The 25,000-nt window shown below is 46.3% G+C and overlaps 1 protein-coding gene across 4 annotated transcripts in view; it reads left to right on the forward strand.

Moving 5' to 3' along the window:
* LOC123498912 (protein Tob1-like) overlaps positions 1–16,978 on the forward strand; it is a 71,219-nt gene extending 54,241 nt beyond the window's left edge. For 3 of the 4 annotated variants that reach the window (XM_045246455.1, XM_045246452.1, XM_045246456.1), the window contains one exon: positions 13,399–16,978. In XM_045246455.1, the coding sequence (XP_045102390.1) occupies positions 13,571–14,713 (1,143 nt within the window). In that variant the 5' untranslated portion in view covers positions 13,399–13,570 and the 3' untranslated portion in view covers positions 14,714–16,978. Of the gene's footprint in view, positions 1–3,027; positions 3,523–13,398 lie in introns of those variants that run through there. The other variant, XM_045246453.1, reaches the window with a different exon arrangement.
* Positions 16,979–25,000: the final 8,022 nt, after the last annotated feature.

Here is a 25,000-nt window from a genome sequence, read left to right on the forward strand (position 1 = left end):
CTTCTTTTATTTCGTTCTATTCTTAAACAGATCAATTATTCACCTGTTCAGTTTCTGGCATTCTCTCTCTCTCTCTCTCTCTCTCTCTCTCTCTCTCTCTCTCTCTCTCTCTCTCTCTCTCTCTCTCTCTCTCTGTGTGTGTGTGTGTGTGTGTGTGTGTGTGTGTGTGTGTGTGTGTGTGTGTGTGTGTGTGTATCGTAAGTTTTCCTTCAAGCATCTAACTTTCTTTTTTACTTTTTCCCAACATGGTGTCTGTGCCGCATCTTATGTCTTCCTTCCTTTCTCCTTTCTAACTTCATAATCAGATTCTTACACTAATTCGTAAAATCAACGTTTTTTTTTTTAGTCTTCCCTCTTTGATGCCCCAATTTGTATATATACGTCATTTTTTCTTCGCCTATTATTCCGTACACGCATTCTTTTCCCTACTCATACTCGTCTTCTTCAAGTTTTTCTTTCCCTTTTATACTTATCTTTCCTTCAAATCTCCTCCTTTCTGCTGACCACGGCTGTATCTCCTTCAGGTATAGGAAGCGGCGGTGGTAGTAGTGGTGGTGATGGTGGTGATGGTGGTGGTGGTGGTGGTGGCAATGGTGGTGGTAGTCTGCTGACTCAAGGCACATCACGGGCTTCTTTCTTTCTTTCTTTTCCTAATCTTCACCATATACAGGCAAGGGAGTGAAGGAGGGGGAGAAAATGAGAGGGAGGGAGAAACCTAAGTTGACGGGGAGCTTAAGTCACCGTGTCATGTATGGAGATTACGGCGCTGTGTCCTGTATGGAGATTATCAGATGGCAGGATGGCAAGGTATGGAGCTGGGAGACACATGGACATATCAGGCGGTGATGTAGGTGGTTGTATAGTGTTAGGTGTACAGTATTAGATGGTTAGGCGTCAAATGGTGGAATATCATGTGGGAAATCTCTGGAAACACAAGTGGAAAAGAATATTAAATGGTGTGATGTAGGCGGTGGCGTCAAGTGGAAGTATGGCGTCAGATAACGTGGTATCAGGTGGAAAAGTGTCCGTATAGTAGAGGTGGGAGCGAATATCAAGTGGCACAAAAGGTAGACAGGTGTTACCAAGCAGAGACGGGCGATAGAACAATGTGGATGTGTGACAATGAAGCGGGCGTCACGTGGTGGATACGTCAGCAGCGGTGTGTTGGTTCAGAGTGAGGCAACGCTAGAGGTAGGTTAATGAGTAAGGCAGGTAAAGGAAGGGGAGAGAGGAGAGTGGATGAATGAGGAGGGAAGAAGGGCAGGTGACGCCATGCGACTGTGTGGATGAATGTTTAGGAGACTGCACTTCACCTGTAGACTGAGGAGGAAGAGGAGAAGGAGGAGGAGGAGTAGGAGGAGGAGGAAGCATGTCAGGTACAGTGGCGTCTCATTATCATTGACTACCATCCCCCTCCTGCCTTGAAGCACGCCTCCTCTCTTGAACCTCCTCCTCCTTCTCCTCCTCCTCCTCCTCCTCCTCCTCCTCCTCCTCCTCCTCCTCCTCCTCCTGTTCGTCGTTCCTCCAAGTTTGCATTTCATCAGCATCTTTTCACCGGAGGCTGCTTGCGTAAACTCCTAAAGAGGTGAAGCGTGGCCTGGCCTTTTGTGCCGCGGTGTGCCAGTTGCGGTGACCCTCACGAAGGCACCCGAGACCTCTGCGACCTTAGAGAGCAGTTGCGGGGCTTTTTGGGGGCGTGGAGGCTGGCAGGTGGAGTAAGTAGGGGAGAGTGCAGTAATTCCACTCCATACATTACGTGATGAAACAAAGTAAGGTTAGCACATGTGGTTGGTAATGAACGAAAGTGTATGAGAGAGGTAAAAGAGAAAAATGCGAAAGGACACGTGCTCTACATCGTGTGAAAAATCCGGTGTGTTGAAATCATAGCACGTATATTCAGGCTCGTTTTTAACACCGCAGCAGGGGAGGAGTGTGGGTTGTGTGCTGTGTGATGCTGTGGAATGCTGCGATGTGTACAGCAGACACAATATAATGATAATAATAGAGCGGTGGAATTCGTCATCGCCAGTGTTGTGTGTGTGTGTGTGTGTGTGTGTGTTACGCCACGTGACACAACATAGAATAACCGGATTGTTTATCATGTGAAAGAACTCAGGACAATACCAACCGCCTCCACTCTAATGTCTCTCCTCCTTCTCCTCCTCTTCCTCCTCCTCCTTCTCCTCCTCCCCCTCCTCCTCCCACATACGGGTGAGGTGAGGGATAGTCTAGTTTTGGGCCGAGGCATGAGGAGGTGGAGGAGGGGTGAAGGTTGGAAGGAGAGACGGAGGGAGGGATGGTGGGAGGGTGGGAGGGTGGTAGGGTGGGCGGAGGGCGAGCCGAGCCATAGTGGGAGTGACATAATCTCCCTCCTTGCCCCTCCGTCCCTCCCGTCCTGCCTCCACGAGAGCCTCCCTGCCATCGATTTCCTACGCTCTTTAAATCCCAAGTTGTTGTTGAGGTGTGATATTGTACGTGCGCAGAACTGAGGGTTGCTGCCGTGATGGTGGTGGTGGTGGTGGCGGTGTTGGCAGTGGTCAGGCAGCGATGCCCTGAGGGTCGAGGGTCATGGCACTGTGCTATATCTGACTGAATCAATAGTGGATCACGGGGAGTGGAGGGCACCCGGTGGCGGCCAGGAGTGGGGGGTTTTCCAAGCGCTGGACCACAAGCGGCCTCTCAGCATACGTACCCGCGCCTGCCGCAAGCACGCAGGAGCCCCGCCTGTGCATGGAAGCAAGACAAGTAACACAAAGCAGCTGAAACGTGGTTGCTGGTGCCGCTGCCGCTGCCAGAATCGACCTGGGTGGTGGAGCGTGCGCGGAGGGCCGTGTGGGTGGAGGTGGTGGTGGTGTGGTGGAGGCGGCCGTGTTGTGGTGCTAGTGGTGGTGGAGGAGACTCGCAGAAGCGGTGGCCGCCGGGGTGCTGCACTCTCACTCCTGCCACGGCCACCGCCGCCACCACCGCCGCCGCCGCCGCCGCCGCCGCCGCCGCCACCGCCTCCGCCGCCAGAGGGTTAGTAGTGTGGCAGTGTGGCGCTGGTGTGGAGTGCGGGTGGACGGCTGACGAAGCCGCCACCCAATCCGGAGTCGTTGCCATAAAATTGAATTAGCGTAATCAAGGACACCTGCAAGACGAGGCGCAACGACGACACAACCACACACAACGACAGGAAGAATAAGGCGGCAGGCTGACGAGTGCCCTGGCAGACAGACGGAGTGACAGTCAAGAGAAGACAGGCAGCAGACACGCGGCCAGACAGACGGGCAGGCGGCAAGGCACACCGGCCGGCTGGCAGCTAGCAGGCAGGCAGGCAGGCAGGCAGGCAAGCACAGTCATGAAGCGGAACTCTTACGGAATCAATAGCCGCTGAAGGCCCATGGCCGTCTGCAGCAGCGCCAGAACCACCACCACCAGCACCACCACCACCACCACCACACCGCCACCACCCGCGGCGCCGGACTCCCTCCACCCCCCTCCCTGTGACCCAGTGTGCATTCAGGGTGAGGAGGCGCCGGCAGGGTATGTATTGCGCTGTGCTGTGGGCCCTCGTGCCGCCCCCAGACCCGTCCCTCCTTCCCCGCCACACCCTCGTGCTAAGAAACAGTTCATCAGGCTCCGTCACACACGCTTCGTCATGATATATTGAGCGGCTCTGTGCATACCGTCACTGTCCCTCACACACTCTCTCCCTTCCCTCTCCTGCTCTGTCTCTTCTCGGTCTTTCTTTCTTTCCCCTTATCACTCCCTCCTCAAGCATTATTTTTCCCTCTCCGTCCCTCCTCCCTTAACCTGTTGACTGTCCATCCTTCCTTCACCTCTCTCTCTCTCTCTCTCTCTCTCTCTCTCTCTCTCTCTCTCTCTCTCTCTCTCTCTCTCTCTCTCTCTCTCTCTCTCTCTCTCTCTCTCTCTCTCTCTCTCTCTCTCTCTCTCTCTCTCTCTCTCTCTCTCTCTCTCTCTCACGTTACTCTTACTACAACAAATGGGATGAAATAAAGCCCGCCCACACAATTATCAATACCAACTCTCTCTCTCTCTCTCTCTCTCTCTCTCTCTCTCTCTCTCTCTCTCTCTCTCTCTCTCTCTCTCTCTCTCTCTCTCTCTCTCTCTCTCGCGTTTGCTTGCCTTTCCTCTCACGTCTGCTTGCCCTCCTGCCTCCCTGCATACCCGCCTCTCCTCGCCATCCCCTCTCCTACTCCTCATCCTCCTCTTCCTCCTTCTCCTCCTCGCCACCTCCTCCTCCTCCTCCTCCTGCTGCTCCTGCCCTTAAAGCTACACCGTCCACACACTAACACGGAAGCGCCTTCATCCTCGCCTGCGATACCGTTCATTCGCCATTGCTCGTGCATTTCACCCCATCACGTCTCCACCTCTCCCCTCACTCCATTCTCGCAGCCTCCACGTACTCCTTAATCCTCCCCCTACCGCTATAGTGCTAAGTCCCGCCCCCACCTCCCCTTCTTTCCTCTTCAACACTGTCCTTCCCCAAGCGCCGTTCTGTTACGAGTTATGATTCTCAGTGTTGTTATTTTTATATAGTTTTCGTCTTTTTTACTGTTCTTTGTTCTTGTTATCCCTTTCCCTGTTCTTTTATCTCCATTTCTTCCTATCCTTCTTCTTTTTTCCAACAACTGTCTTGTATACAACTTACATTTTCTCCCTCTTTCCTCTTTTTCCTCCTCCTCTTTCTCCTCTTCTTCTCCTCCTCCTCCTCCTCCTCCTCCTCCTCCTTCCCCTCCTCGTTCTTAAGTTCATGATTCCTTTCTATATAAAGAAGAAAGAACAAGGCAAATAACTTCACTTTCACTCTCTTACTCTCTCTCCCCGTTCCCCTCATGTCCCCTCCCTCCTCCCGCCCGCCCTCCTCGCCCTTCTCTCGTCCTTTCTTAGCCCTCACGAGGTTTACGGCCCCCTACCCTAACCCCCTACCTTCTTCCTCTCTCTCTTGCCTTCCCTTTCTTCAAACTAGACAGTCAATACGAAGGGGGATGTCGAAGAAGAGGAGGAGGAGGAGGAGGAGGAGGAGTGAAAAGGAAGACAGCAATCTACAGATACATCTAAAAGTGTTCTAGAATGAAAGAAATAAAAATGTGTTGAGAGGAGTCAATGACGAGAGAGAGAGAGAGAGAGAGAGAGAGAGAGAGAGAGAGAGAGAGAGAGAGAGAGAGAGAGAGAAAGAGAGAGTTATAAAGCGTGGAGGTAAAGCGTTCGTTCGTTTTGTGTTTGGCTTGGTGAGAGGCGACGGTGAGGAGGGTAAGAAGGGCTTAAAGGGGATGGATGCATAGGGAAGAAAGGTGCTAAGATGCCGTGTAGTGGGGAAGGACAGTGTCAAAAAATTCAAAAGGGGATAGGTATGGGAGGGAGAGGGACAAGGGAGAGGAGGGGTATAGGAAGGAGAGGAAGGAAGCTAATTGATGTTGCTATTGTTCGTGAGAGAGAGAGAGAGAGAGAGAGAGAGAGAGAGAGAGAGAGAGAGAGAGAGAGAGAGAGAGTCCAGATGATAATGGCGAGGCAGTGGTGGTTATGGTGGTGTTTTCACTAGCGACAACTGAAAAAAATAAAACAATAACATGATTTTAAATATCGAGATAATTTTATGTTTGAATTAAATGATCTCACAGTGAGTTTGCTTTACGTCACAACACTCACTCACTTGCTCAGATTAAAGTGACGCAAATCTGAAAGAATGAGGTAGAAATTTACGAAAATACTCGTTTGTGGCCTAGTAAGGTGATTGAAAGTGACAAGAAGTGTGCAGTAGATTCAGCTCTCTCTCTCTCTCTCTCTCTCTCTCTCTCTCTCTCTCTCTCTCTCTCTCTCTCTCTCTCTCTCCGATCCCCATCACCTTAGTGACGGTCAAGGAGGAGAGAGAGAGAGAGAGAGAGAGAGAGAGAGAGAGAGAGAGAGAGAGAGAGAGAGAGAGAGAGAGAGAGAGAGAGAGAGAGAGAGAGAGAGAGAGAGAGAGAGAGAAGTAGAAAGGAGGGAGAAAGAGGGGGGAGGATGATATTGGAAAATACACACAAAAGAAATTAACTCCTAAAGAAAAAAAAAAAGCGTTTCCAACAAGAACCATTACAAATCTAACTTTCAGAAACTTTCACACAAAAAAATATATAATTATGGAAAATTTTACTTTATATTTTTTCACTTATTTTTCCTTTTGACATGTGCAAATTGAATAATACAGAGAGGAAACTAGCAAGTTCACACGAGAGAGAGAGAGAGAGAGAGAGAGAGAGAGAGAGAGAGAGAGAGCAGACATTTCTCTTTGATCTTCCTCTAATCAAGATGTACATCCCATGCCCCCCTTCGCCCTCACTTTCCCCTCTCCCACACCCACTCCCCCTTTTATTTCTAACACTCTTTCCACTTCTTCTTTAACTGTTACATTTTCCCGACTCGCTTTTTATTTTTCTTACAGTGTATTTATTTTTGCTCTTTGTGCATTTTTTTCTCTCATCATTCCTCCTTCTGACACTCTTCTTTCCCTCAACGCTAGTCACACACTCCTCACTCGTGTATTCCCTTTTACTCATCTTTAATACTCTCTCTCTCTCTCTCTCTCTCTCTCTCTCTCTCTCTCTCTCTCTCTCTCTCTCTCTCTCAAACGTTCTTTTGCCATAACTAAAAAGAACAAATCAATACTCGTTCACTCACTTTCATTCGGGCACGAGAGAGAGAGAGAGAGAGAGAGAGAGAGAGAGAGAGAGAGAGAGAGATAACACTATTGTATCAGACTTAAAATCTTAAATGCGGTTACTTAACACGTCTTGCACCTTCTATCACCTTCATCTCTCTCTCTCTCTCTCTCTCTCTCTCTCTCTCTCTCTCTCTCTCTCTCACCTTCCCCTACGACGCGTACTAATCCGACGCCCGCCAGCTGCGCGCCCACTAACCCGCCCACCAGTCCCTCCCCCCCGTGTGGACCTCAACTTGGCCCCTCCTGGTTCCGCCCCGTCCCATCCTGCCTGCACTCCCTATGTCCACCCCACTCCCGCACACAGCTCGCTCTACCTACCTACCTCACTACCTTCCCGCTTCCCCCACTGACCTAGTTCCTTTCCCTTCCCTGCTATCGACTCAGCGTGATTTTGGCTGGTCCATTTACTGTCGCTCCTTCTCCTGCTACTACTGTGACTTAACTTCTCTTCCTCTTCTTCTCCTTCCTTTTGCTGGTGTTGGTGGTGGTGTTCTGTCGTGCTGTTAGTGTTGTTGGTTTTCGGTGTTGTTTCTGTTGGTATTACTGGTGGGTTCTTATCTTTCGTGTTGTGTTTTTTCTGTTGTGGTTCATGTTGGTTTCGGTGTGATGTCGCTCTTGTTTTTTTTTTCTTTTGCTGTTCATGTATTTCTACCACTATTGCTGTATTTACAACCACTACAGCTACTACTACTACTACTACTTCTGCTACTATACTACCACCATCACCACCACCACCCCTCACCACCACTATCATAATGACAAATATAGCTACTACAATAACAGCAACAACAATAACTACTACTACTACTACTGCTACTACTACTACTGCTACTACTACTACTACTACTACTACTACTACTACTACTACTGCTACAACTGCTATTACTACTACTACTACTACTACTACTACTACTACTGCTACTACTGCTTCTACTACTACTACTATTACTACTACTGCTACCACCACCACCACCACCACCACCACCACCACCAGTACTACTACAAGCAATCTTAAAGCATGTTCCAAAATATTCGTGTATTCACATCCGTTAACCTGATATTGCACTTCCCCATTCCTGTTTATTTATTCGTTGACATCTGCAATTTTCATTAACCTCTCTCTCTCTCTCTCTCTCTCTCTCTCTCTCTCTCTCTCTCTCTCTCTCTCTCTCTCTCTCTCTCTCTCTCTCTTTATTGATTCGGTTATAATCTGCTGGTTCAGGAGCGTCAACCTCTCCGCCGAGTTACGATTCAGGAGGGGAAGAGGAGGAGGAGGAGAAGGAGGAGGAGGAGGAGGAGGAGGAGGAGGAGGAGGAGGAGGAGGAGGAGGAGGAGGAGGAGAAAGAGGAGGAGGAGGAGTAGGAGGAAGAAGAAGAAGAGAAAGAGAAGGAGGAAGAGGAGAAAGAAGAAGAAGAAGAAGAAGAAGAAGAAGAAGAAGAAGAAGAAGAGAAGGAGAAAGAGGAGGAGGAGGAGGAGGAGGAGGAGCAGCAGCAGGGAGAGTGTTGAATGCACGCAAGTTCAGACACAGATAAGAGAAAACAAAGAGTCAAAAGAAAGTAGCGAGAAATGGAAAAGGGTAGAAAAAGTTTGAAGTAGGTTGTAGTGTGAAAGGAAAGGGAGAGGAGGAAGAGGGAGAGAAGGAGCAGGAGAAGGAGATGAAATTGTTAAAACTGTAGAGAAAAATGGACGATGGGGGTGGTTAAAGCAAAGATGTGGAAGAAAGTGTGACAAGGAAGAATGAGGAGGAGGAGGAGGAGGAAGAGGAGGAGGAGGAGGAGGAGGAGGAGGAAGAAGAGGAGGAGGAGGAGAAGGAGGAAAATAACTTCACCTCCACTTTTCAAAAATTTGTTAATTTCCCTTTCATAAGAAAAATTTTCACTTGAATGAACGGAATGAATATTTTCCTCTCTCCCCTCCTCGTCTCTCTCTCTCTCTCTCTCTCTCTCTCTCTCTCTCTCTCTCTCTCTCTCTCTCCCCTTCCTTTTCCCTTCAGTTTCCCTTCATTCCTTCCTCTTTTCTCGCACCGCAAACCTTTCCAAACTGACAGCAAAGGGAAGTGAGGAGGAAGGAGAAAAAAGAAGGAGGGAAGGGAAGAGTGGAGGAGGTTTACATATATTCTCTCTCTCTCTCTCTCTCTCTCTCTCTCTCTCTCTCTCTCTCTCTCTCTCTCTCTCTCTCTTGGATTACTGCCATGACCTTCACAACAACTATACATATTCTTAAGGGAAACTTCCTGGCAAGCTAAGGACAATTATTAATAAAGCGAAGACCCCCCTTCGACCATTACCTACCCTTCCTACCCTTATTCCTTCCCTCACACCTCCCCTACACTTCTTTCACATACCTCCCTATTTACCTTCCTCACCACCTCTGCGTTCTCCGTTACCTGCCCCCCACCCCCTTTTCCCCTCCGTTTCTTTCCCCCTCCCCTGTTCACCACACTTTCCTCCCCCACGTTCGGTAGGCAGCCAATTGGGGGCGGCGTCACACGAGAGCCACCCAACCAATCAGAATTCACGGTTTGCCACTCTAGCCATATATACGTACACACACACACACACACACACACACACACACACACACACACACATTCCTCCCATTATTATGCACGTACACGTTTATCTGTCCATAGAAACGTACACAAACCCTCGTCATCTGATACGTACATGTGTAAACAGTTTTATGCAACACACCGATAAGAGAGAGAGAGAGAGAGAGAGAGAGAGAGAGAGGCAGGGGAATAATGGCAAAATGTTAGGCAAGATGAATGAGTCCCCTCGTGAGTGTGTGTGTGTGTGTGTGTGTGTGTGTGTGTGAGTCGGCGTTACGAAAGCGAGGCAGCCTGATCATGATTACACAACACAAGTGACGTCACACAACACTCGTGACGTGCAGTTTGGGACTCGGCAGGAGAACATTAAGACGCAACTTGACATTTTGGCAGTACAAATAGTAGTAATAGTAGTAGTAGTAGTAGTAGTAGTAGTAGTAGTAGTAGTAGTAGTAGTAGTAGTAGTAAAATAAATTCACTACATCATCTTGTACTCTTTTATTTTCTCTCTCTTGTCTTCCCTCTCCTTTCCTCTTTCTCCTCCCCTTCTCCCCGTCCTCCTCCTTCCCCCTCCTCCTCCTCCTCATTCTCCTCCTTCTCATCCTCCTCCTCCTACTCTTCCTCATCCCACTGCGTGCCTTAGGGAGCGTACAAACCCAGAGTCAAGAAGCCCAATTAATTGTGAGCCTTACGGGCCAACGCAACATCATACCATAGTGGGAAGCAAGGTGGAAAGTCCTAAATGTTATACAGGAAAAGACTTCTTTATTTGGTAACCCTGCAATGTTGAAAGGCACTGGTAGTCCCACTCAGGAGAGAGAGAGAGAGAGAGAGAGAGAGAGAGAGAGAGAGAGAGAGAGAGAGAGAGAGAGAGAGTATTTATAATTTTAAATACAAATTTTATATAAGTATTCACCAACCATTATAAAAAAAAAATTACACCCTAGTAACGTACACACACACGCACACACACACACACACACACACACACACACACACACACACACACACACACACACACACACACACGTATTTGTTTAGGCATCTGTGTGCACACAACACAGCCTTCAGGTACACACGAAAAGTACACATGACAATTAAGTACACATTAAAACAGTTACACACACACACACACACACACACACACACACAACCTTGACGTGCACATCCCATTTAAGCGTACATGCTATTCTTTATGTACACGGGAGGGAGGGAGGTGCACACAACTCTGAGGTGTACACGGCTGGGTGCACAGGACGTATGGTCGCGCACACACTGAGGGGAGAGGAAAAGAAAGAAGGGAGAAGGGAGGGGGAGAAGCAAAGATGGATATTAAAGAGGGAAGGACGAAGCAGGAGGAAGAGGAGGAGGAGGAGAGAAGACAGAGTAAAGGAGGAACAGAATGAAGGAAAACGTACGAGACGAATAAGGGCAAATCTGAGAAAAGTATACACACAGTTAAGAACGAATAAGATAAAGAAAGAAACTTAGTGAAAAAACAAAGGGAAATAGACAATAGGAAAAAAATACAAAAATAAAAAGTGAATAAGAGGTAGTGATTCACAACGCTAGATAAAATTCCTCCTACAAAACGTTTAAGTGGAAATAAATAGGAAAAAACTGTAGGGTGGTAATCAAATGGTGCAGCATCTCTCTCTCTCTCTCTCTCTCTCTCTCTCTCTCTCTCTCTCGAAGCTTCCAGAAGAGTAGCCAACAGAAGCAGAGAGAAGAGGAGCTGGCGGAGGGAGAGTTGGGGAGGGAGACCAAGATAGCGAGGGAGAGGGAGAGAGAGGGAGAGGTGGGGGGAGACAGAGTGGGAGGAATGAAGTGATAAATATTGATGGTAGAAATGCTTGAATATACTCGTATGAAATTTCTCTCTCTCTCTCTCTCTCTCTCTCTCTCTCTCTCTCTCTCATTCAGCTGGGCCAGTGAAGTAGATAATATGTTAAGTAAATTCGTGCCGTGCCACACTACCACGCTTTGCCACACCACACTGCACCACATCGCCACACTGCACCACACCACCACCGCCATCACCATGATAATGACGCCGCCACCCACCCACTGCCTGCTCCATCCCACTCCACCCGACTCCTCCTTCACCCCACCACACTCCGCACCAACCAACCACGTGCCTGTACTAAAATACTATCACGTCATCGCGTCACTCACACATACACACACACACACACACACACACACACACACACACACACACACACATTAACGAAAGTACAGTATATATAATAACGAATACGTATAAAAGAAATAGAATCATAAAATTGCGTAAAGTGTAAAATAATACAATAAATTAAATATGCCAATAAAAAAAAAAGCAGGTCCAATGTTTTAAAACTGACCTTTCATTACAACAACAAATGCATAATGTTAAAGGTTTCTCTCTCTCTCTCTCTCTCTCTCTCTCTCTCTCTCTCTCTCTGCTACTGCAGTGGCTGTGGTTATGGCGATGTGGCGTTGTTTCGAGAATGAACCGGTGCTGAGGGTGGAAGAGGAGGAGGAGGAGGAGGAGGAGGAGGAGGAGGAGGAGGAGGAGGAGGAAGAGGAGGAGGAGGAGGAGAACTAAGCTTCGAACTCAAGGTTAAACATGCTTGCCTGCTCTCTCTCTCTCTCTCTCTCTCATGCACCACACGCGGTCTCGTTACCATTTAAAGTTTCGTATTTTACATTATTCAGCTAAACAATTGTATACACAAGTACGTGATGAAAGAAGAATGAATGAATATTAGGACAAGAGAGAGAGAGAGAGAGAGAGAGAGAGAGAGACTTGTCACTTTCAACACAATAGAGATAAAATGAAAGGCTAAACACATTCGTCTCCCAAACGTTTCTCTTCCCTCGCCCTCTCCATCCTGTCCTCATAACATTTTCATGAGAGAACTTTGAAAACAAACTACAGTCACTGCCTCTATAAATCTTGACAAATATTTAACGTTTACTTGAAAGGTCAATTGTGTTGCTCTCTACACGTCTCCAAAAATGTGAAGCCTCGGCAGTTGTTTAAAGAGTATATAAGGATACGTTTTACATAATTAAACTAAGAAATATTAGAGAGTATTATCTTGTTTCAATTGTGTTGCTCTTTAAAGGTCTCCAAATAATGTGAAGGCTAGGCAGTTGTCGAAAGAGTATATAAAGATACGTTTTATATCAATAAACTAAGAAATATTAGAGAGTATTACCTTTTTGAGCACAGTAGTTTAATAAATCTATGCTGACCAGCTACTTATAATTTTCTACCCCGCATCTTGTAATTATTTTTCGTGTTCAGATCAAAATAATCAGTGAAAGCTTGACTAGGGAAAGCTGCCAAACACTTTCTTCAGGAATATTCATTTTCATAAATTCTTCCTAAAAAGTAAAAGAAAACTAACCTTATAAAAAAAACCCCACACAAACAAGGGAAGAGATAAATGCTTCACACACACACACACACACACACACACACACACACACACACACACACCTTTTATCAACACTCCCTCTAATAACCAGGAAAAGAAAACGAAGCAGCCACATACACACACAAATACGACTTCCTTCCCTAAAACTTCATTCTCTTGATACACAACGCAGTTCTCAACCCTTACTCCTGCACCCCACTCCTCCTCCCTTCCTTTCCTCTCTCCACCCTGACGGGATGAGGGGACGGGGACTAAAGGAGGGAGCAAGGTGGAGCAAAACAAACATCACTAAGGTTAACTTTTACCGCGTGTTGAAAGCTGTGGACCAAGTTTAAGATTTTCGCCATTTCCATTGATCGGGCGTGGAGGGTCGCGAGGCACATGACCTTGAAGGTATTTTTCGTCGTGGGCGCCATTCAGAGAGGAGAGCAGAGGAGAGGATAGGTAGGGGAGAGGAGAGGGAGGAGAAAGAGAAAAGCTCAGGGTACGTACAAGAGACTGGAAGAGGTGGGAAAAGGAGAGTGCGTAGGATCAGACAAGAAAGGGAAGAGAGGTGGGGGGAAGGTGAGAGGATCAGGATGGTAAAGGTTCATATTTCGTTCTCTGGAGTAGTTTTTTACGCTAGCTAGCATGTGCGTGTGTATGTGTGTGTGTGTGTGTGTGTGTGTGTGTTGAAGGCACTATGAAGGAGAGGGAGTCTGACAGGCCTTGTTCTTTCACAGGACGTGTGACAGACAGCAGCAGCAGCAGCAGAAGCAGGAGCGGCTTCTAAAGACACAAGAAGCGCCGGCAACCCTGCGTCTCGGCTCGCGTCGCACGGCCGCCCCGGAGACACTCGCCACGCGCCGGTGACCCCTCCGTCGTCCTGCTCTCCGACTCACCCACGACTCAGCCATGCATCTCGAAATCCAGGTGGCGCTCAACTTTGTCATCTCGTACATGTACAACAAACTGCCGCGCCGGCGAGTCAACATATTCGGCGAGGAGCTGGAAAAGGCACTGAAGGAGAAGTTCGAGGGTCACTGGTACCCAGACAAGCCTATGAAGGGCTCAGCTTACCGCTGCATCAAGGCCGGCGACCCAATCGATCCCGTCCTGGAGAAGGCGGCGAGAGAGGCAGGTATGGAAATCCGGGAGATCAAAGACAACCTCCCGGAGGACCTGGCAGTCTGGGTTGACCCCGGTGAAGTGTCCTACAGGATCGGAGAGAAGGGACAGATCAAGGTCCTGTACTCCGAGGCCGCAGAGTCCGCTACTCAGGAAGAGAACCTCGATAAGGAAGTGACCAAAACCTTCAACCCCGAGGCGCAGTGCTTCAAGCCCATCGACAACCTGAGTTCGTCCCTAAGCAACGTGTCGATCAGCCCAAAGTCCACCTCACCCTACTCGGCCAGCTCGCCCACGCCGCCCTTCAAGCAGCGGGAGACATCGCCTATCAACGCCTTCCTCAACAAAAGCTCCGCCCCTCTCACCTTCACCACCGCCACCTTCGCCCAGACAAAGTTCGGCTCTACCAAACTAAAGACGAGCACCAAGCGCGCTAACCGCATGTCGCCCACCGAGTTCTCCCATTACATCAAGCAGCGTCAGATGATCCAGCAGCAGCAGCACGTGCAGCAACAACAGCAGCAGCAACAGCAGCAACAGGCGGTGGCGGTGGCGACGGCAGGGTTCGGCAGTCAGTTCCCCCCGTCCAGACCCCGTTCGCTCAGCCCCAACCCGCCACTAGAGCCCCAGGGAGTGTACTTCCCAGGAGGTGCTCCAGGGGGCGGAGCCTACAACCCTTGGGGCCGCGGCATGTTCGATCAGGGCTTTACGTCACCGTCCTTCTTCACTGACCTGCTGCCGCCGACGACCCAACAGGCTCCTGGACCCAAGTTCCCGCCCATGTACGAGCCGCTGAGTGGCAGCATGATGGGAGGCACTGCCCCCAGTGCCGCCTCGATGGGCGCAGGCGATAAAACGACAGCTCTGAACGAAGGCGTGATGAGCGTGTACCCTGCCTCCCAATACCAGCACCTGCTGGTGGCTAACTAGAGGGCGGCGGCCACAGCCACCTCCAGCAGCCGCCCCGACGTCCCCAGCTCCCGCCACCGAACAAAATCAAAAGGTGTCGCCTGAACTCGAGCGTGTCCCAGCAGGAGGACCGGCGGGCGTGTGGGCGAGTGGGCGGGGCAGCTGGCTGCTGGTCGCCACCGCCCACACCCGCACCACCAGATCTGACACCACCTGCCATTATCCTTCACCTTTTATAATTTTGTACTGCCTCAGGTATAGACGCTTTTGGTTCATAGTATAATGAGGAAGAGCCCGTGTTTCCTAGAACAATGCAGGATTGCCTAAGGCTTAGCGGACTAAGGTAAATGAAAGGTTGACTTTTCAAAGCCGAAGGTTGTGACACTGTACATAGGTTATGTTTTGCAAGAACATTACGAGGGTTCCTCTAACGTAGACGTGGCAAAGATTGTTCACACTTGTTGTAAGCATGGATACGATTACATTGTTGTACAATATGTACTCTTTATTATCATTAACAAATATGGCATATATTTTTCTTACTCGTACAACTATTAACTAACCGGTACGGTTTCTCTTAAGGTACGAAAACTAAATAATTTTGTGATAAGATGTGTGATAGACGAGTGCAGTAGCGGTCCAGTACAAATATACACCCAATCTTGTTATCCTTACAGGAGACTTCCGTGCCAGTCTTAACAAGGGACTCTAAAAAGTAAAATCTTATTTAACCCAATCAGACGTCACTACGCTACTGTAAACGAAAAATTATGAAGAAAATGCGGTCACTTTTACGAGTCTATAGATTAGGTTCCTAAGGTCTGTAGCCCACGCCCTGCCTCACCAGACCGGGGCGTGGGCGGGGGCGGCTCAGGGCAGCCCGAGGGACCTTACAGCTCCCCACGTCCCGATAAGCAAGGTGACACTTACGTGGCACCGCGTGGCACTTAGGTGACGCTGAGGCGACACTAAGGTGACAAGATGGGCTCGAGGGTGAACAGGGAACGTGTGCATGCGATGACCGGCCAGTGAGTGTGTGTGAGAGAGCGAGAGAAAGAGAGAAAGATAGGGAGAGCGAAAGTGTAAAGAAGTGGTGATGGTTTGGAGGGTCTTTGAGGATAACGTTGACTATTTTGCTGTTACATGTTTCATCTCCCATATCGACGGTAGACGAGGGTAGACCAGTAGATACATTGTAGCATACCTGCCCCGTAGGCTCCAACCGCCACTGCGGGGATTTTATATTGAATGTTATATCTGTGTTAGTTTCCAGAAGTTCTCGGTGATCGTGTGAATGACGGCTACTATTTTGGTAATCTTTCTACCAGGTGTAGTGTAACCCGTGTTCTGTCTGCAAAGATCCTTTTAAACTCACCCCGGCCGTCGTGCAGCCCTGGACCCGCGAGAGGCGAGGCCGGTGGGCGCAAGGGTCCGGGCCGCACGACGCCTCATCCAGACTAAAGCAATGCCAAACTCAGGCTGCAGCAGGTCAGGTCCGGCTGAGCTGCCCCACCACCACCACCTCCTCACCACCTCCACTCACTGGACGCTAAATTCCTGCCGCAGCGCGTCAGGGCGACATGTTCGATACCCAATTGGCTACGTGCACTGAATGAGAGGCGAGTCCCGGTACGGCAACCAGCTCAGCCTGGCTCCTGCAAGCCTGATCGCGAACAGGCTTCACCACAGCTGTTCTTCGCGATAGAGAAAGCAACTATTTCTTAAGGTTGGAGTGTGGCGCCGCGATTTCCCCGGTGCCGAGGCCAAGCGGCCGCCGGGGCGCCGCCCCCTCCGGTTACCAAGCCGCCTCTGGGCGCTCCAAAACATTATTACATAGTTTCATGGAAGGGCAAAGGCTAAAAATATTTGTCAGAGACCCGCCAAAATTTGATGGACTTGGGTCTGTTTTTTTGTCAATAGTCAGATGATATACATTGTGTAATTAAGACTGTAATTAGATTCGCTTGGAGTGTGGCTGGGTGGGCGGGGTGGGGGCTTCCCTCCTCCCGCCTTCCCCTCAACACCATCAAACAGGAAAACTGTTTTTGTAACCATACTTGCATCTCAAATTATTATTACGCAGCCCATTCCTCTTTCATATATGAATTTGTCATTATTATTGTCTTTCTAGTCACAAAGTTACTACTATTTTTCTAAACCGTGACGCCCCCTGGCTTGCCGGGATAGACAGGCTGTCTGCAAGTATAATATAATATATTCATTTTTATAATTTCTTATGTTTTTATTATTGTGAAAAAATTAATAAATGTGTAGTTTGCAAATTTACATTTTGATTTATTTAAGTTTACTCCATGTGTTTCCTTCCTGCCTGGCTTGTGCGGATGTATTTTTTGTGAACATGTTCTGTTTTGTGTATATGTGTATGTATGTATGTATGCGTGAACCCCCACCCCACGCAAATTCAGGGGGGGAATGGTGGGGGGCGGTCTTGGTGAATCGAGGGAGAGTGAGTGGGGACTGGGATGAATGGGGGGCCAGCACACCAACTCTAATTAACACCACCCCTCACCTGTCACAGTTCTCACCTGCCGCTGTGGTAGTGACGAGTTTTGATTACGCCGCACACAGGTGAGGCGGCAGGTAAAGTCCCGCCTCACCTTACATGTGAAAACCAACACAAAACAGGAAAAAAAGAATATACATGCTGACAATCTCTCTCTCTCTCTCTCTCTCTCTCTCTCTCTCTCTCTCTCTCTCTCTCTCTCTGGAAGCACGAACATGAACACAAAAGAACAAGCCCCAGCAGCAGACCTATTGGCCCCTTATCATGCTATCCATGAAGAGCTACACTATCTAGTCGATCAAGTAACGCACAAGTACAGCTGAGTGATGAAGAAAGAGGTCATGAATGTTTTCAAGCACAACATAACACAAACTTGAAGGAGGAAGGAAGGAAGCAGGGAGCATGTAAGTATCGCAGTGTTGCTTACGAAACTATACAATGCAAACACCGCACAACACCAACAGCACCACATAAGGCGGCGGGACTACTCAGGCGACACCGCGGCATTAAAGATACGAGACCAAGGAAAGGCGGAGGCGACTCGGGGGAAGAAGGACACGTGAATGCGAAAGGTAAGAAAGACACTTGAAGGAGTCAAGTGAGGGGAAGGAGAGATGGCTAAGGGAAATAAGGGGAGGAGAGGAGAATAAGGTAAGTAAGGGGGAGGAAACGAGAGGAAGGAGACGAAGCTAAGGCAATCAATGGAAGGGAACAAGGCTGTGGCATGGGGAGGAGATGAGGCTGGGGCAACCAAGGAGAGAAGACGAGAATAAAGTAAGTGAAAGACGACGAGACTGAAGTTATAGAGGGAGGAAACGAGGCTGAGGCAAGCAAGGGGAGGAAACGTGGCTGAGGAAAGCATGGGGAGGAGCCACAGTTGAGGCAAGCAAGGAGAGAAGACGTGAGTGAGTGGCGGCAAGGAGATATTTTCAGGCCTTTCTAAAGTCAGACAGCACTCCACACACACACACACACACACACACACACACACACACACACACACACACACACATACACGCACATTATTACCTAATCCCATCATAACACAAATTTGAAGAGAGACTTGCCAGCACGAACGGAGGTAAAGTTATAAACAGGGAAACCACAACACACTAATCGAAGTATCCTTGGTTACTGGCTGAACGGAATGATGAGTCTTTCCCGCCTGTGTAAACACTGGCCATGAGAAGAAAACGTTAGAGTAACATTCTTAGAACGATAGGTGGACATGTCCTCACCGCCAGTCAGGAGTGAAAGACTTTAGAAACGATGCAGCTTTGACAGGCTGGTTCCTTATCTGCTGTCGGTTACTGATCGAAGCGAGCTATCCAACTCAACCACCTACCCAGCTGTACGGGCAACATAATGGACATGCCCACCACCTTACCCGATAAAGGCAGAAGCGGGCTGGCTCTGTCCAACAGCGTGGAGCTTACTGACAGTTACTCTATCTGAGGACGCTTCTACAGAAACGACATATGCACTCACCAGCACCAGCCCCATCAAACTCTAGCCGTCAATGTGCACAGGACTAAAACAGCACATGTGAATAAGGCAGATAAGAAGAAAGAGATGTAAATGAGGCAAGTAAGGGGAAGGAGACATGAATGAGACAAATAAGGGGAAGGAGACACAAAGAGGAGGAAAACAAGAAATAGAGAAAGGAAGGCGGCATTCAAGTAACGAGGGTAACACAATAAAGTGGAGGGAGTCACAAAAGATAACGTTGATAAATGTGGTGGTGGTGGTGGTGGTGGTGGTGGTGAAAATTACAGAACATGAAATACAATAAGAGTCACAAGCAGTGGAAAAGACGAGGTATAAGGGCATAGAATAACCCCATAATTGTAATGTAGTTGTAATGTAAAACTATCAACAGAAAGTAGGAAAAAAAATATATGGCTCTGTTACTGTGTTGAGAAGAAAAAAAAAATCTTTACGTGGAAATGCTGGAATATCAAATCAAGGCAAGCTGTCTAAACATAGTAACGTAACACAGAAAACCTTGCAACATACCAGTAAAAAATAAAAGAAAGAAAAATAGCACAACATAAACCTACACTAATAGATAAAGAATGCCGGAGGAGGGGACAGTATCGTAACACACACTACCAAATAAACACATAAACAAATAGATAAATAAATAAATGAATAATAATAGTAGTACACAAGATATACAGTAGATATTAGGAAATGGGAAAAAAGGTTAAGGCAGGTGTGGAAGCTAACACAAGAATAAAAAGGAAAAAAAAAAAGAGAAAAGGAAAAAAATACACAACAAAATGAAAATATAAAAAAGAAAGTACAAAACAAAAAAAAAATGGGCGGACTATAAAGAACAACATAAAATATCAAAAGATAAAAACACACAAAAAAAAAATAGAAATGAAATAAATAAATAAACAGGTAGATCAATGAAGTCAGTACACCAACACACACAAACCCACATCAACAGAAGCACAAAAAGAAAACAAGAAAAACAACACCAAACAATAACAACATAATGAACAACAAATCAACCTGGCAACATCAACTAAAGATAAGAGAAATAAAAAAAAATAACAGGACGGTAAGAAAGATATACTAAAGACATTATATAAAGACGGAATGTAGGACTCAACAACACAAGCCAAGAGACACGTTACGCAAGAGCGGCGGGTCACTGGGGCCAATCCTTCAACGTAGCAACAAGACAAACACGGTAACCAGGCCAGATCGATACAAGGATGCTATTTATAAAGAGTAACAACGGTCAACAAGACAACGAGAAGGGCAGGTAAGGATACAAGACATACGGTTGATTAAGGGAATAGAGGTCGCAGGTTATTATTACACTGAAGGAAAGACAGGAAGGAAAACAGAAAGGCTGAAGGATGATGGGAGAAAGATTGACAGGTTGGAAAAAGGAAAGGTAGGAAAAAGAAAGAATGTAAGACAATATTTTGAGAAAAGAAAGAAAGGGAAGGAAAGAAAAAGTTAAAAAAGAAGAAGGAAAGAAGGAAGAGTGGATGGTAGGTATATTGAAGACACGTTGACAGTTCATAGAGAAGGAAGGATTAAGGGATGCATAAATTGATGACTGTGTGAAAGTTGGAGAAAAAACGAAATGAAAATAAGCTCAAACAAATAAAAATAAGCTAGCAAGTACAAAAATAGTCAAACAAATAAAAATTTAGAAGCAAACAATTAAACAAATAAGCATTAACAATGAAGTAGAGCAGCAACTTAGAAAAACATGAGCAACAAAAATAAACAATTTAGGACTGAGATAACTCGTGACAGTTTAGAGCAACTCGAGACAACCTACACACACACACACACACACACACACACACACACACACACACACACACACACACACACACACACACACACACACACACACACACACACACACGTCATCCAAGGAGGAGGCGTCACTGAAGTCTTAACCACCAGGATCAATAAACAATGTTCTCACCACTCACAAAAACAAACTTAAGCAGGATATATTACTCACTAACACGCTAAGTAATAAGCCATTAAATTACAGGGTTCTCAGATGTTTTGTGCTGGTTGTCTCCTCCTTTTTGTTGTTGCTCCTCTTCCCCCCTCTCTTCTCCAGCTCTTTTTTTCCCTCCCTCTTCCTTCATCCTCTTCTGTTCCAGCTCTTCTTTTTCTCTTACTTCTCCTCCTGCTACCTCCATTACCTTAATCCTCTTCTCTCTCTCTCTCTCTCTCTCTCTCTCTCTCTCTCTCTCTCTCTCTCTCTCTCTCTCTCTCTCTCTCTCTCTCTCTCTCTCTCTCTCTCTCTCTCTCTCTCTCTCTCTCTCTCTCTCTCTCTCTCTCTCTCCAACACAAACATTTCCAACCGCTCATCCCACCCATACACTCCCACCACCATCTTCCTCAAACACACACGATCACACGCAACCAGATATTAAATGCACTACGCACTTGTCACCTTAACCTCTACCTGCACCTGGCCTAGATATCTGCGGCCAGAGGACACACGGGAGGACACAAAGGGCACCAGAGACACGTACAGTAATGCGCTTCAGACTCAACGTTACAGAATACTCGTGGTGTGTTAGCTTAAGTGCAATAGAGTGACGTTATGATTTTTCTTTTTCCTTCTTTTCTTCTGCTGTTCCTTTTCTGGTGTGGATTGGTTATGATAGAAATGTTTGAGGTTCATGTGGGTGTGACAAGGGAATAAGAGAGAATGGGTAGGAAAGCAAAGAAAAATTATGGGAAAGGAGGAAAGGAAAGGATGCGACGGGGTTGGGAAATATAAGAATGGAAAAGGAATGAAGTGAGAGGAGATATAGAGAAAGGAAAAAGGGAAAATGGTAGAAAAGAGGAGATAAGAGGAAAACTAAGGTAGGGAAGAAAATTAGGATGGACGGATAAAAGAAGGAATAAAAAAAAATGAACTAACAAACTAACGAACGAAACTTAAAGAGATACATAGTTGACTGGAACGAAGAAATGTATGTGAAAGGAAAAAAAGAAGAAAAGAAATAAGAAACAAAGGAAAAGTAGAATGAATGTCCACTATAAGTTTAAGATTTTTGTAAAAAGCTAAATAAACCTTTTGAATTTGAATTTGAATTTGAATTTGAGAGAGAGAGAGAAGAAGGAAAATTTTGGGGAAAAATAAATATATCTTGAGTCCTTAAATATCACACACTATAACAAGGAAGAAGGAAGGAAAAACGCTGCACTTAACGACAGGAGCTCACCGCAAGCAACACAGCACATGGCAACAAACTGACTTCATGAATACAATACTCAGTTGAACAATAGAAATACGTGACAAGAAAAAACAATAAAAGGAGCAAAGAAAACCATATGAAAATGTAGTTGCTGCACTAATAAGAGAAGGAGGAGGAGGAGGAGGAGGAGGAGAGAAGGAGGAGGAGGAGGAGGAGGAGGAGGAGGAGGAGGAGGAGGAGGAGGAGGAGGAGGAGGAGCAGGAGAAGAGGAGGAGGAGGACAATTTGTGCCTCAAGCATATGAAAACTGTAAATGATGAGTAAGAGGGGAAGGAAAATTTATTAGTATTTTTGTTGTTGTTGTTGTTGTTGTTGGTGGTGGTGGTGGTGGTGGTGGTGTTTGTAAGTGCGTAGAATACTGGGCCAGAAACAAAAACACATCACACGCACAAAAGGTCAACGCAAGTCCTGGTGGGCGGCAACACTCAGAACGCAGGACGGAAGTGGCAGGTGGAAAATAAACAAACGCAGACAAGACAGCACAGTTACGCAGCTGAAACACACACACACACACACACACACACACACACACACACACACACACACAGTAGACAAAACTGACAACATAAAATAGGTAGAGGAACGCAATGTAGAAGAGATCGCACCACATGCATTTTCCCAGACGCAAAAAGACGTATTAAAAACAGAAGCGTGAAAGAGAGAGAGAGAAAAAAAAAACAGGAAAAACACAAATTATAGCAGGATTACTTACTATACTGTACTTAATTATATAGTACCACAGTCACTATTCTTTCACTTTAGACAGAGTTGTTCATTTTTCTCTCCTTTTCTTTCAGTTCTCTGCACCAATCATATATATAAATAGGAATTTGAAAACGATGGAGCGGACTGGAAATCATTAAAATCAAATAAAGTCAAATTAGAGGAGTTTTATTCACAGTCAATTTATAGTTGTAGAGATGAAACCTTTTCAAGTCGCATTAATTTATCCTATTTTATTTTATACGCCTTATTGATTTATTTATATAATGTTACGTTTTATTTGTAGTCATTTATTTATCTATTATCTATTTCCTTTTGAGCTGATGAGGCGAGGAGGGAAGAGGTCCATGTGAGGGTGAGGAGCATCACTTGGTAACACTCACACTAAGTAGGAAGAAACAGATGGCCAAGAAGAAGTGCAAGGAGGGGGAGGAATGAAGGAATAACATAATAGGCAATACAATCTCTCTCTCTCTCTCTCTCTCTCTCTCTCTCTCTCTCTCTCTCTCTCTCTCTCTCTCTCTCTCTCTCTCTCTCTCTCAACTGTAAATGCTTCAATATATATACATGTATATGAATATGAAAAGACAACTGGTTACACGTGCACATGTGTCGGATATGTCTTCATGATGATGCATTTTCTACAAGAGTAATTTGTCTATAACATATGTGATGCGTTGGTTGTTTTTCTTTCTTTTGTTTTCTACATGGAGTTTATATGTCGATGGTATTTTTTTTTTTTAACTATATACTTGTGACACTAAGCGAAAGATGTGCTCCGAACTGTTTTGTTAGGCCTGAGTGTACATAGAAACATTAAATTCCATTATATTCACACACACACACTCACACACACACGCCCGGTAGCTCAGTGGTTAGAGCACTGGCTTCACAAGCCAGAGGACCGGGGTTCGATTCCCCGGCCGGGTGGAGATATTTGGGTGTGTCTCCTTTCACGTGTAGCCCCTGTTCACCTAGCAGTGAGTAGGTACGGGATGTAAATCGAGGAGTTGTGACCTCGTTGTCCCGGTGTGTGGTGTGTGCCTGGTCTAAGGCCTATCCGAAGAACGGAAATAATGAGCTCTGAGCTCGTTCCGTAGGGTAACGTCTGGCTGTCCCGTCAGAGACTGCAGCAGATCAAACAGTGAAACACACACACACACACACACACTCTCTCGAGAAAAGAAGGCAAAATATATATATAAACCAAAAAAAAAAAAACAATATTAAAGAACTCACACCCAGGAACCACCCAACGAACACAAACATACCTCACCAACAACACTTTACGAACACGACCTCAGCACCAGCCAGTAATGTCTCCAAGAGCTACACTTATTGTATCAAGGATAGCACGTTGTATTTTCACCCCAAATGATGGTGTTTATAGCAAAAATAGATTATGTCACAGAGGAATTCAACACTGAAAAACAACGAAATTTGATTAGTTCCTGAAGTATATATGCATAGATAGATAGATAGATAGATATAGATAGAGAGATAGATAGATAGCCACTGATGAAAACAACACACACGATAATGCAATACATCCCACAAGAAATGTATCATACCAGTAACACAAGCACGGCAGCAACACACAACCAACCTACACAATGATAAAACACTACAACACCAAACCAAAACAAATACAATACACACAATAAGTAACAAAAAGGTACAGGCAACATAAATCATAACGTCGACAAACGGTACTAATAACACTCCCCAATCACAACACATAATAACGGCAATTAAAAAAACACAAAACATGATAATAACAACAACAACAACACACACACACACACACACACACACACAATGATACACCATAAAAGCAACACAGACTACGATAAAATATGGCAGCAACACACTAAACCAGGAACACACACAGAGATACTAACACAAAGACAGGAACACACATGAAAAAAAAAATTAAACTGATCTAGCAACACACACACACACACACACACACCATACCAACAATCCAAAGAGAGATAATACAATAATAATAGCAACATACTAAACCAGCAACACAAAATAACAGGAAGCAAACATCATAGCACCAACTAAACACAAGCGAAGCACAATAAAGATACAACATTAACAAGAACAAGCACATCATGAAAGCAATACAACATAACGGCTGCAGATTACAACCCTCTCTCTCTCTCTCTCTCTCTCTCTCTCTCTCTCTCTCTCTCTCTCCGGGTGGGAAAGGTTGACATCCTCTGACCTTCAGGCAAGAGAGAGGCAGCAAGAAATACAACACTACTTGCGTATCATAAGGTTCAAGATCACACTGACA

The sequence above is a fragment of the Portunus trituberculatus genome, chromosome 48 (genome assembly GCF_017591435.1).
Source record: "Portunus trituberculatus isolate SZX2019 chromosome 48, ASM1759143v1, whole genome shotgun sequence".
In the NCBI taxonomy this organism is placed as follows: domain Eukaryota; kingdom Metazoa; phylum Arthropoda; class Malacostraca; order Decapoda; family Portunidae; genus Portunus; species Portunus trituberculatus.